The 14,237-nt window shown below is 39.9% G+C and overlaps 1 protein-coding gene across 3 annotated transcripts in view; it reads right to left on the bottom strand.

Annotated features, from left to right (window-relative positions):
* LOC127378686 (interleukin-1 receptor accessory protein-like 1) overlaps positions 1 to 14,237 on the bottom strand; it is a 287,082-nt gene that overhangs the window by 216,012 nt on the left and 56,833 nt on the right. For all 3 annotated transcript variants that reach the window (XM_051427826.1, XM_051427825.1, XM_051427827.1), the window contains one exon: positions 6,201 to 6,294. In XM_051427826.1, coding sequence (XP_051283786.1) covers positions 6,201 to 6,282 — 82 coding nt within the window. In that variant the 5' untranslated portion in view covers positions 6,283 to 6,294. The remainder of the gene's footprint in view (positions 1 to 6,200; positions 6,295 to 14,237) is intronic.

The following is a 14,237-nucleotide window of genomic DNA, read 5'->3' as shown; positions in this document are numbered from 1 at the left end:
CATAAATGTAATATGAATGTAATATATATGTATGAATATATATATAATATGTAATACTGGTCCCAGTGATAGTGTCACCTGCAACAGCATTTCTTGTGTTTTTTTTCACAGAAAATTAAGAAATGTTCATTATGATAATGATTATGAACATAGGTACATTTGGGGGAATTTCTGCTTGATTAACAGGTGTCGTGCCTATTAGCTCCACCCACACTTCCACCCCATTCCCAAATCTGAACTTCAGTAAACCAAAATCCAATCATTCCATAAGCTTTATACGCCTAAAGGTGACATTTTTCTATAGTCAATGCCTCAAACCCAAATGCATCAAATATATAACAATATCTGTAATCGGATGCATCTTTGATCCACTGACGGAGCACTTGAGCTTTGAACACAGCAACATACAACTACACACCAGATCTTCACACAGCTGCAGCGCTCTGTACCCTTTACTGGCATTTTTCTCAATTGCCGTGGTGTTGTAACATTATTACAGGTCAGGAAACAGGCCAGATAGAGACTATCCCGCCCATAAATCAGGTGATTGATCGTCATCCATCTCACAGGGAGGACCATGGCATGTGTCGCCAACTCGCAACACATATCCATAGTAACCCCAGTTGTCAAGAGGCCTATATCTGGCACACTTGTGGAGTCGCTTCTCTCTCCCTCTCTTTGAGCAGTGGGAGGGGAAAACAACTCCATGTGGCAAGCCATTTCATTTCTAATATCATGTGTGTGATCAATCTCCCCCACAACGAACAGGCTGTGGGGTGGAGGCAATCATTCAACATTTGTGGCAGGTATGTGGTATTGACCGAGGGAAGATGAACCGCGGGTATTCAACGGATGTGTGCCTCTGCATGTGCGTGTGTGTTGGGGTTTGGAGGGGGGGGGGAGACTTGGATTTCAGCTTTCAATCTCAGCTGCAGCTTCCTGTATTTTTTTGAGAAAGAGTTTTAAACTTCATTTCAAGCCTTTTCATCCCAAGCTGTTACCACTGACAACCTCAAGTGGTGTATAATCGATCTGATGGCACTTGTATATTAAAATTAATGTATTTTGCAAGAATGATCTGACATTCAGTAGTCTTCACATGTAAAAAATTGTCACAGTGGAAAGGGTCCCTACTGCTGTGTCCCTCCCCCCTATCACAGTTCTTGCTGACAGCTTCCTGTCATATTTCAAGTCCTTTAATATCAATTACAAAGTCAAGTGGCTCGCCATAATTGAATTTGTGCTGTGCGCTGACGTCCCCTGTTAGGAATCACTGTCTTGTCCAATTAAGAGGAGCCTTATTATTGGCCAAATTGGGAGTAGCCCCATTAATGTGGGGGGAAGGTTCCATCCTTTAACTGACGTATTAATGTTGACGTACTCCCAGAGTTGTGTGTTGCGTTGGGTATGAACACTGTAAATTTAACACAGGATGTCAGGATGTCCTTGATTCTTCCCCCTGCAATGGCGGAAAGAAGAAGTCGGTGAGGAAAGGGGGAAATATATGTTGTGGACCTACTGTAGCGGCAGTAGATAAATACACTGGGAGAGACGGATGATGAGCGGCTGCTCTCTAATAGGAACCAAGGTCTTGTTGCGGTGGCGTGTTTTATTTACAGCTACTCTTCATCAGAGTGACACGCCGGGCCCTCGGACCATCCTTAATAGAAACTAGATGCAGAAAAGGAATTCTGTATTCCATTTCCAAATGGGAACACATGTCGGAGAGCGGCTTTTTACATATGCATGAATAACAGAATGATGCATTTACTGTGTGTGAGTGTTATGGGTAATATATTGCTGGAATTACTGGGAGACTGTGGAAAGGTAAGCATCATTTGTCTGGGGACTCATCAATGTCTGCTGAAGAAATGGGGACTAATGACTGTACAGCAGAGGGGAGGAGAGTGGCTAAATTTGTCTCAATCAATGTCAAGGAATATGATTGTGAATCTACAGCTGACATCAGTGTTCACTGGGGGGAACATGTGTTAACAGTTTTGTTAAGAGGTGACTTTTAGTGAATATAAAATAGACATTTTCTTCACTGCAGCAACTATATTTTAAATGCTGCGGTAACCAACTGGTGGACGAAAAAGCTGCTTGTTTTTTTGAAAATGACATGCGATTGTTCTCAATAGATGAAGCTATTGTGCCTGCAGTGTGCACGGGGGTAAATGGTCGGTGGCTGACAGTGACGCTGTCCCTGGTTTGCCTCATTGTAAGTCAACCATGAACAATAAAATCTCTTGACAGCCCATTTTTAGAGTGGTTTCCTAACTGCTGTGTTGATTTGGGACATAAAACAAAATCTTTCAGTTTTCTTACGAATCAGATGAATGGTAAAATAAATCAAGCATGGACTCAGAGGAAATTCACTGATTATTATTCAGGTTTTGCCCCAAAAAAGAAAGCCTTACTCTAATAGCTTAAATGCTGCCCTCAACCTACAAAAAGACAGCAAGTCCAGTCCTTAAAACAGCAAGTATGTCTTCAACAGACCCCTAAGCAAGACACATCAGAGTAAATCCCTGGGGATAACAAAAACTCCTGTTGCCTGGGAAGAATAGGAAGCTGCATGGAGTAAAACTGAATACCAAAGATAAGAAGACATAGCAGGGATCACGGTGTAATGCAGATGAATGGTGTTGCCCATGAAATATTTTAGAAAACTACTACAGTGTTCTGTAGTCCCTTTTAGCAATGTGTGTGCATGCCCTTTTTATTCTATTCTGCATTCAGGGCTGCCAAAAGTCATCCTCAGTAACCTCCGAAGCTCCTTCTCACTCTGATTGTAATCCATGTTCAGAGGTGAGAAAATGAATAAATGCATAGTTATTACTTCAGAGAGTCTAAAGTGAGACCTTACATGAACTCTTGAGTTTCTATTTCATATGAAATAAATTGCAGCTGTGTAGTGCACAGAAAGAGGATTCTGCTCTGTTCAGCTCACTGCCAAGTAACCAAACAGGCACATTTAGGGATTTCTCACACGGCCCTTCCAAGCATCTATTGTATAGTATGTCACAAGTGGCCAACAAGGGAGGCAATTGTGTGTTTAATACAATAATAGCAAAACAACCCATTTTCAGAGAACAGGATCTTGGTTTAATAACCAAGGATAGCAAGTGAAATAGAAACAGACCAACAAAGCCCGACTTTGTCTCTGGATCACTGTTATCCAAAAAATAGATTTAATTCCCTTTTGATTATTCAAAATGTATTTAAAAACATTCCATAATGAATGGATTTTTGCAAAAATCCTATCCTCCTAATGCAACACTAATACTAATCTTAGCTGTTTTAGCTTTAAATGCCAGCTGTTAGGCATTTAAGTGATGACTGATGAGGTAAGGGCAAAAGGTCAGCAGCTTGTGACCTTACAATTCCATTAGTCAGTGATCATAGTCTTAATTATTTAAATATATAAAGTGTAGAAATATCTTCAAATGATCAGATTTCTATTCATTTTTGTAAAGGTTTTGCTGACCACCTTGTTCTTTTCCAACACTGCAAACCTCACGCTAAATTCAATACACATTCACAACAACCAAAGGATTCTAGTGTCTCTACAGAAGAAGCAAATCATTGTTAAGTGTCTTGCTGAAGGCCAATTTGACAGTATGTGTGTCACTCGTTCACATTTCCCACACAGATTTTCCCACTCGGCATGTGACAAGCCCACTTCTCTAATCTTTAGACCTCTGCCATCACACCAAATCTGTTAAACTGCGATGTACATGCTGACCACAGTGGACACTGATTTACAAGCAACTGGGATTTCAAATGCCTGCTGTAAACAGTAAACCAAGATTATGTACTGGTCATCTTTCTGGGTGTATTCTTCGGTGTATTTTGCTTATCACACAGACAACTAATCACAGATAGTAATCATAGCACCACTTCGATACACAAAATACTACTCTATTGTACAACAGGAGATCAATCAGATCCCTTTTGGGCAGTTTAATCGTAATCAGAGTTAGCGTTATTTCTACATTGATTGTTTTACACTGGAAGTCATGATGAGGCAGGAAGCAATGCAGCCACTTTAAATAAAGAGTTCAAACACGAAGTACGTCATGGATTGAATATCAACGACTGATAGTATACAACAATGCAAAAGCATCCAAGAGTGGGGTTTTACTTCAACATCTGACTTGATGTGCTGTTTTAAGCAGAAATACACATAATTATTCTGTTCGCCCAACCATTCAGGCCGTATCAGCATTCTAGCAAAGAGGAACCACAGCAGAGGACAAATGGATAGATTCTCTTACTTATGCACACTGAGGATTAGTATGGCAGATATGCATTATATGTTTTTGCACTGTTCCACCCCAAGTACAAATGCAGACAAAGCATTACTCAAAGGCTGGTGTTTTTGAATTTAATCATCTACAGATAATAGCGAAGCACATGCAGCACTGTGCAGGGGTTTCTGCGTGTGTGTCTGTGTGTAACTGTGAGTCTGGTGAAAGGGAAAGCAACTGAGATAGTGGATTCATTGTCCCTGAGGGAGTCAATCAAGTCATTTAATTTCCTTTAATGGGCTGACACTTACAGATTTGATTGTCTACAGTGAGTTTCTTTTAACACAGGTGCAAATGAAAAACAACGCATGTTTACAGAGTTTGGAACTGCTCAGTTTGTCTTATTAGAGATTCAATCAGTAATTGGTATAGGTTTTAACTGGATCTCCATATTTTGATCTTATATGGACCAAAGACTAACATAATGCAAACAGACTCTACAGCTGCATGACTCAACCAACATTGTACATATTGTACAATATGCATACACAGGCCCTTCACAGTGGAGAATATCACATGAGTGTAGTGCCAGGTGACAGTTTTCTATGAGAGAAAGCAATACTGCAAGTGAAGTTTAGGGTTTTGAATCAAACTATAAGCCTGATTTCATCCAATCTATCATAAAAAACATGACCAAACGACCCGCAGAAGTTTAATCTCATAAACAAAGGAACCTTAAACCCTGAAAATCGTTTCTTTGAAAATATACCTGCTATGACACCAGGATACTCACCTTCCCGCCCCCACTGTTTCTTTCCATTCCATAAAAATGAAAGCAATGCAATTTCAAAGTGGCTTTCATTGCCCAGAATCCTTTTTTACAATGGTGCTCTAACTTGCAACCAGCATGGCTTCTAATAAAGCCGTACAAGCTAAAAGAGAAGGAACAAAGGACGGAGGTCTGGCTCGGATGGGGCGTTCATTTATCAGTGGACACGTTTCAAATCCTTGCCCCAGGCAATGGCTCGTGAAGCATCGGAGGAGATAGCCCGTAGGGACTTCTGCTGGAAACGCAGAAAACCCTCTGATGAGCCTTGGGCCATTCTTACACCTGTGTCTAATATGCATGGGTAAAAACCCAGATGCAAGCAGCCTCTGGATATTAAAAAAAAAAAAAAAGATAAAAAACAGAAAAGACTTACTTTATGCTTCCTGTTAGCCAATGTGGACTGTTCCTCTAGCTTGCAATAGATCATCTTGTACAAAGTGATTATTTTCAAGTCTGGAGAGGTGTGCAGTATTAGTGCCACGGCTCTATAAATACTTGAATATTGCTGCAAATTCCATAGCTTCAACCTAAATAGCGCTTAATGCATCAAGAAAGTAACTCACTCATATGTTCATTCATTCAAATTTGCACCTGGGGTTCCAATTGAGGCAGGGTTAATACACATTACTGAACCGACATTGGCTCAACAAAACCATGTGAACTCACATTATGCAATCAAGAGGTAAGTTGTAAGTTTGTGTTCTTATTAACTTTGACAACACATTTAAACAAGATTAAACCATGCAATTGATCTGCAAAGATCAACATCATCACTCACAGAGCCTCAGACTGAAAAACTGAGTGTTTGTGGACTTGTAAATCAAGCTGTTAAAAGACAAAAGACTGGTTGGAGCCTCCAAGTACAACAAGGCCATGTGATCCCCCTGCTGTTGACTGAAACACGGTTTGTGCTTTCAGGCAAAAAAAAAGCCTTGAAATCTTGGCAGGTCCCAGGGAATCATACCCGCACCAATTAAGGAGGCTCTACACGTTAATATATAGCATACTCTAAGTAAAATATATTTCTAATCAGCATTTTTTCCCACTGGTTTTTAGGACTGTCTATCATTTGAACAAAAGAAAAATAAAGTAGTCGTTGTAAAAAAGAGAAAACTTACCTGAGCCTCTCTTCGACACCACTTTCAGGCAATGGACCACAACGGCATGAAGCAGGATCAGAAGAGGAATGGGAGCTTTCATTTTTTACCAGTCCTAAAAGGAAACAAAAGCTTGCATTATTATTCTGTACTGAGACAGGCCGAGAATACACCGAATACATCCAAAACATCAAAAAAGAAGAGATAATGATACTGGCAGGAGATGCTTGATCAAAGCTAAAACATAAAAAACCTTCAAGTTCTGAGCCAATAATTGCAGAACTTTTACAAGACCTAAGGTCAGCTGGAAAAAATCCAACACCACTATGTGCAAATCCTGTTCTCTAAAGTGTTTGTCTGCCTCTGCTTTATTTATCCCAGTGACTCTTCAGGGACTTACTGTATAATCAGGGGGAGGCTGTTGATGATACAAATGTCAAGACGCATCTCTATCAAGGCGAACCTGGCTTTGCAGCTTTGTCAACTACCTACGACACTAATGCAACCAACTGACATAATCAGGTGCCCACTTTGATCAGGATATCTTTCTGTTAACATGCAGCTTCTCATACAGGAATGATGTATAAGATGGTGGTTGAAATTAAATATGGTCTAATATATGGAGAACTGTCAACATAACATGACATTTCAGCTGGTGTCAGTCTAACACAGTAAGTTAAAAGCAATCACTCTCCAAGTACAAGTTTAAATCTGGATCTATGTGCAGGCCAGAATTATTAACAAAAAGACAAACAAACAAACAAAAACTACAGAATCACCATTGAATTGATCGATATTGGCTTATCACACATTATTGGTATCAGTATATATGATGGCTGATAATAAGAAACTGTAGAGCAGGAATACCACAGAAAGATAGGTCATTTAGAAAGCACTGACAAGTACTGGTTGACGGATATGGGTTTTTCAATGGCTCATGCTGATATGTAGAGAGCAGGGCAGCGATGACCTAATATATAATGCTGGTACCAAAACAAGTAAGTACAATTATTAAAAAATTAAAATCTAATATACATGGTTATCTTAGCAACTAACATGGTGTCTCAGGTGGAACCTTTATTAATGAAACTGAAAAATACATTGGGTTATGGTGGACTGGTTTTTAGTCATTAATGACAGCTTTGTGAAATAAAAGGCTGCAGACAGACCGCAAGCTGGGCTTCTCGCTGTTGGAAAAGTCAGTAATATTAGCTAGCTTGCTATGTCTTGTGTTGTTGCACTTACTTGGTGTTTGGCTGTGTTAGCAAAGTTGTCGAGTTGCTAGTTTTTGATCATAAGTAATGCAAATCATAACAAATGAATGTGTACAGCTGTCCATATTTATGACTATGGGGGGCCGAATCGCAACAAATACCAAATCTGACATGGTGTAGCTTAAGTTGATGTGTGGATATTGAAATAGAATGTGTTGTAACGTGTGATATCTCATAACAGCACAGGTTGGCGTGGTTTATCTGGCTTATATCATAGCCAATGACTGAAATACCCATAAACACTAGAACAATGCAAGCTTTAAATTATAAATTTGGTCCTGATAATATCTTGGCCAGTCTTAGAATATAAATTTTGAATTTTTCACCTACTAATTGATGCCAGGTCTTTATAACTGCTGAACTTAATTGTAGCTAAGAGTAGTCATTAAGAAAAATAATAGTAAGGATGCAACATGAGAATCAATGCAAACCCTCAAGCCAATCAGAACTATTTGTCTGATGAACTATGAAAAAAAAAAAGCTAATTGGAGTCAAACTGTATCTAATATGAAATAAGACTGGTTTAAAGTTCATTAAAGGTTAAGTTTATTCAGATTTTGCTCCCAGCTAACAGTCTTCCTCAGTGATGCACTTACTCATTAAACCCCTCCATGTGAAAATTCTTTTTGTTTGGCTACTAATTCATCTCCTTGCTAGAGGCAAAAGTGCCATCTTTGCTCTGGTGTGACAAGATGTCCATGTAGGCTACGAGGTTTCTTCCATTGGCATTTCAGTCACGACAAAGATGCTTTACATAGATTCCACAAAGCTGTATCAGAAACCCTTTGAGGGGAAACCCTGAAAAGCCACAAAAACCCTTGAGACACTCACAGAGGCATTCAAAACTGGCCAGCAGCCAAAGATGGCGACATTGCCGTGTTCTTCTTGTCAAAGGCCTATTGTCATCAGCCCTTGCTTCCTGCAACCAATGCCACCTCAAAAAGCTACACGCCACCACACAAAAATCTTATCTTTTTAATTAGTTTTCCATGTTGGGCGACAGTCTGCAACATTAGCACAAAAGCTGTGGTCTCTTCCTTTGGTTTGAACACAGTGGAAACAACTGAATCACCAGTTCTGCTCGGTATCCGTACGGCTCACAGTGATATCCTGGACTGCTAAACATCAAACTGAAAAGGTTAAAACCGTGCTCCTGCAATGCAGGGTAATTAATTTTATGTTGGTACCGACTACACTGATGAGTAAATACGGTAAGTCATCTTCTGTTGGGTACACTGATCATACAATATGCTTGCATGTGTGCAGACAGCAAAAATTGTGGATTATAGGATTAAATATATTGAAGAATCACACATGAAAACATGAGTGCTTTTGGCTTGTGTGCCTACTTTGAGAGGAAAATAGCTCCAGAAGTGAGGTTTCACAAAGCTGTTTCCAAGGACACCAATCTCAGTGGGGTTTTTTTCTCCAACCAAGGTTAGTTATATGTTATTTGTATTTTTTGAAGATACTGAAAATAAAACAAAATACTATGTGCAAATACTATGCAATATTCCAGCTAATTAATGATTACCTATTGGATAGATGCAAAGCGTCAATGTCACTGTAGACTGCACATTGTGGCATATTGCAAAAAGAGCAAGACAATTCTAGTTATGCAAAAAGAAGAAATAGAAAGATAAGGAGTTATGCAACATCATCTTTACATACTACAGTAAACAGTAAAATGTATTGCTCTCAGTGTTTAATTAGGATTTGAAAATAACTTCCTGTAAACATTCAGCTAGTTCAACTAATTAATCATAATGGATTAATCTGCAGAATCTAAAGAAATATATCAAATAATAAGCTGGTCTATAAAATGCCCCAAAACAGTAGAAAATACTCATTGCAACTTGCTAAACCTCAAGGCGACCCCTTCAAATGAAGATACATTTTCTGTCATTTGATTCCTTGTTTCCGCTCTATTTACTGCCAGATGTTGAGCATGTAGAGCAGAGGTAGGTGAGATGAGTGACATTTGAGTCTTCATTGGTGGTGGTGTGGGGGAGTCTTACAGCCTAAGGAAAGAAGCTGCCCTGTCAGCAGATCCTTCTGTATTTCCAGCTAGACAAGCAGCAGGAGGAACAGACTGTGGCTGGACTAGATGGGCATCTTTGACATGCTGCTGCACGCACCTCAGCTCGGCGAATGAATGGGAACGATACGATAGATGATTTGGGGGGGATTTTAAAATATTCTCTTTTGTATGGTGCCACACTGTCACCTGAGAAGACGGGATTCTTTCAATTACCCCTCTGTGGAAGTTTGAGGTAACCTCCACACAGTACTTGTATGTAGTAGTATTTTGTGGAGGTGTGGCCCAATCCAAACTGTCAGTGGTCTGCTGGTCCAGAATCCAGTTGTAGAAGATAGTAAGACTCTTGTCAAAAAACATTCAGACATAGGTGCTGTTATTTTTAAGGTGTAAGAGCTGAGTGGAGATGACATCCTGTGGATCTGCTGGCACCAAATACAATCCAGTTGGGTATCTTTGATTGGGCATCTTTGACATGCTGCTGCACACCTAGCTCGGAGAATGAATAAATAGATAGATGATAGATAGAAGGACACTGCTTTGTGCTTAGTAATCGCTGAGGAGCATTCCTGCAGGAGTGATTTGTCAAATATGTCAGTTAAGACATCAGCTAAAAGGTTGGCCACATGTTCTTAAGGGGGGGGGAAAATATTTATTTTCCCCCCCCCCGGTTTTTTTTCACGTCCGCTGGATACACAAGTGTCAGGTCCACCGAGGAAAGGGGAGGCAGGCCCTGTTGAGAAGATCAAAGCGAGCCTAAAAAGTGCTGCACTAATCTGGCAGCCACACACGTATTGATGCAGGCATTCTTGCTTTTGTAAAACATGATTGCCCTCCACATGTCTATGTGGTTATTAAAGTCATTGAGGAGCCATTTGAGGCTCTATTTGATGCTCTCGCTTTGTGTCCATGATGGCCGTCCAGCTCCTGTGGTGTTAAACAGTGCTACAAACTCAACTGAAAGCAGTTAGTATGGTTCTCTTGGTTACTATACATCAGTACCCACACTCAAACTAGAGAGCTTCTTCAGTTCCATCCGTAATCTCAGCAGTGAAGGAGTAAAAGGAAATCATGGCAGTGTTTCCCCAAAAATAACAAATATTAAGCTTTAATTTGACCATGTGCTTTCCCTTTGATTCCCTGCTTGTGATGCTAATGGAGTGTATTTACGGAGATGGCCACCTGTCTGAAGAAATTAGCTACTCAAGAGCTTATCAAGGTCAAACACTCACTTTGTTATCAGTAATCATGAAAAGGGTGTCAATGTATTACTGTCACTATCGTCTTACGTCTTGGCACATGATTATTAGCGAGTGAGAAGTGAAAGATTCAGTGCAGCTGTCTAACTGTCAGAGATATGATCAGGAATACAATAGAGCAGAAAAAAGCAAGGAGAGTTATCCCCCTTCAACAAATGAATGGATACTGGATGTCCCAAAAATATGAAATCTTTGGAAAAAATAGTCCCTCCCTTAAAAGCTTATCCTGTCAACCATCTCACAGCGCGCCATTCTTTAAAGAAAAGCTCATACAAAAGGTGCTGTCACCTGCCTCTCATTCTTTGATTGTTTTTTTCCTAAAGCATCCACTTTCTCCCCTCCCTGACAGTGTTTCCTCCTCAGCGGATTCATCCAAAATTCAATTACTTTCGAGGAGGGTTCAGCAAGAGAAATGGGGCACTCTCTCAACACTCTCGGGGCTGGGAGTCGGCCCTGAGGAATGCATCTCCATCTCACATTCGCACACAAACAATTTCAGCGATCGACGACGGAGGCTTTACTGCTTTACTACAGCTCGCCAGGTGGATATTGAGATGAGGATTTATATGGAGCTCTCATTTCGAGTCGTTCCTGCTCTGTCACACATTTTCTCGGGCTGTTCACGCTGAAGGCCCTTGTGCTCGATTCTGAACCGCTGCTCATATCTGATGTTTCTGGATGACTGTTCATATCTTTGTAGGATGTTTCCCATAGCAGATACCAATGGCAACTGACAGCAAGAAGTAATAACATATCCGTTCTTGTGCTTACTCTTGTTTGGAAAATGTTTCAGTTCTGGGCTTTGGACTTTGGATTGAACTGAGGTGTAACACTTGGATTTCGCTTCCTTGTTTGATGAGGCTGAACAAGAAAGTCACGGGTGTCACAATTATGAAATTATTAACTCTTTTTAAATGTATTTAATCTTTTTATATTTTTTTAAAGAGACTTATTTTACGGCCCTAGAATGTGTCATTACCCCTCACCCCCATCTGCCTCTCCCCTATGTCACCCCTCTATCCCCTTTCTCCTACCTCCAGTGAGAAAATTGATATGTACTCTGCATGGTGAGTTATTAACATTTCTATTTGTGAGGAACACTTTTCAAGCCCTTACACCCTTGGCTGACGCACACACACACCCACGCGAGTCTGTGCTCTCCTCACTGAATTATTCCATTTTAGATTATCTAATAACCCTGCAACCACAAGCCTCCATGTTCTTGACATGCACGCAGGAAGTGTGAGAGAGAAAAGAGGACGCTTCTCGAATGCAATCAACATCTCTAAACAAGTTTAACACCGTAAATGTTTTCAAATAAATGTTTGTTCTGCGTTAGTGTAAAAATATGCACACAGTCCACTTCCTCCCTAGCAGATGAATATGGAACAATGAAAGACACACACTTTGTGTTGTGACATTATGCAGTATTGTCTTTTCATTAGTTGCCAATTTGTCTCTGTGTAGTGGGGGTAAAACAGAAGACATTTTCCTGTCATTTCAGAAACTGTTGCAAGAACAGTTTTTAGAATTGAAGATTTTAACCACTGGTTATGAGACTGCTTTGAAATTAGATGTTTTTTGTAGTTAACCAGCTTCATTATATATACTATATATACTACAATTGCCATAGCTCTCTTCATTTTCCTGGTGATGCAAAATGGCTTATCAGGGCCATAGCCAGGATAAAAACTAAACAAAATGTAGTACATTTCCCTATCCCATGGTTTACATGCTGATTGATGATTCAAAGCTTTCCTCACAATTGTAGTAACATAATTCTGGTGGAGAAATACTAAATACTTAATACTCCAACTTAAACAGTTCGGCACAAGCTGTATGGTCATAATTATGACTTCCAGAGTTTATACGACTTAATGAGGAAGACATATAGGCAATAGTAATACAACAATGACCTCTTTGAGTTTACATCCGTTACCAGTCAGTTTGGTGTACATATTACCTATTATAACAGCTATTAGCTGTGCCTCTTGGTTCAGAAAAATCTTTTCTTTTTTAATTAAGCTCACTAAATCTTAATTCAATTTATATACTATAGGAATGTCAAGAAATTACCAAAGAAACAACTAGTTTTAGAATTAAACTGGCCAATTAGCTGGCCATTTGACCTTAACAGCCAGTAAGCTATGTAGAAGGAACTGCTCTCTGTGGGTTAAATATGACAGACACAGTATATAATGTATAATTTATACTTCTGGTCTCAGGAGCCGTTAACTACCAGTCAGGTTGACAAAACGCACTTTCAACGAAATGCAATAGACAGACACAAATGTGCACAAACAGACCACTGCACAAACATACTGACACAGACTGTCTTTGCAGTCACGTCCAATGCTTAGTCCCATAACTGAGCTGCGTGCTAACTAGATTTTTTATCCTGCCCGGCTGTCAGGGAAATAAGGATGACATTAAATAAACGGAGCTCTCTCTTTGGATATTCCAGGCCAGGACTAAGAGGACCTGCTGGAATCACTGAGAGGAAGAGGTGAAAGGGGAAGAGAGGATGAATGAACACTAGAAAAGGGAGACGAAGAGAGGACGAGGAGAAGGCGACCACGAGGGAGTATCATGAGATGGTGCCAAGCAGCAGAGCACTGAAACACACAGAGAGGCAAATAACTGGGGAATATTCTAGTGACTGTAGATTCTTTTGCAAACTATCCATATTTTGACATCACAGTGATTAACATATGAGCTTTACTGAGTCGACTGTCTCTGTAACTGTCTATAAATATGTGCTGATGTGATTTAAAAGATTAAACCAATTTTGTAGCGTCTACGGAGAAAATTTTCCAGCGTTAATAGATGTTGATTTTTCAAAACACTGACAATTATTAGGGTTGTCAAATAGTTGTTTGTTTGCTCACAGCTGCTACGTGCACCAAAGCAGCAATTCAAACTGTCGAAAAGTTTTAAATTAACCCTGATGGATATGGATTTCTATCAAACTAGCACAGAGATGATTCACACGCTGTTAACTTAATACAGACAATTGTGCTCTATTGCTGCATCGTAGATCATTTAGCACTCTTTGAAAGGATGCTCAGCCTCAAAACACACTTTTCCTCTAAACAAGTTACAGGGAATCCATTTCCAGAGACAGTACTGAAATGTTGTCACAATTGTATTATATATCAGCCACTGCACACAACAAGTACTTTATTTTAGCAGCAGTTAAAGATCTGTGTTGATTAGCTTGGATTAACTGCTTCTCAAACTCACTTGGGAATCAGAATCCAGGAAGTCAGTTGAAGTCGAGCGTCACTTCTTTTTTTTTTTTTTTTATCCCAGGCTTGATCTGTACTGCCGGTGTCTATCAAACCCTCAAACGCGACCAGAGTTCAATGTATGAAATAGGATTCACCTCGAGAGGAAGCACGCTACACTAGCTGCTGAATGACACTTGTAAAACCTTGTGCTGCAGGGTTATCTGAAGCCTAACATTAGCTACATCTAACTATAGCAG

Source organism: Dicentrarchus labrax, unplaced genomic scaffold (assembly GCF_905237075.1).
Source record: "Dicentrarchus labrax unplaced genomic scaffold, dlabrax2021, whole genome shotgun sequence".
In the NCBI taxonomy this organism is placed as follows: Eukaryota; Metazoa; Chordata; class Actinopteri; family Moronidae; genus Dicentrarchus; species Dicentrarchus labrax.
This window is presented reverse-complemented; position numbering and strand designations above follow the sequence as displayed.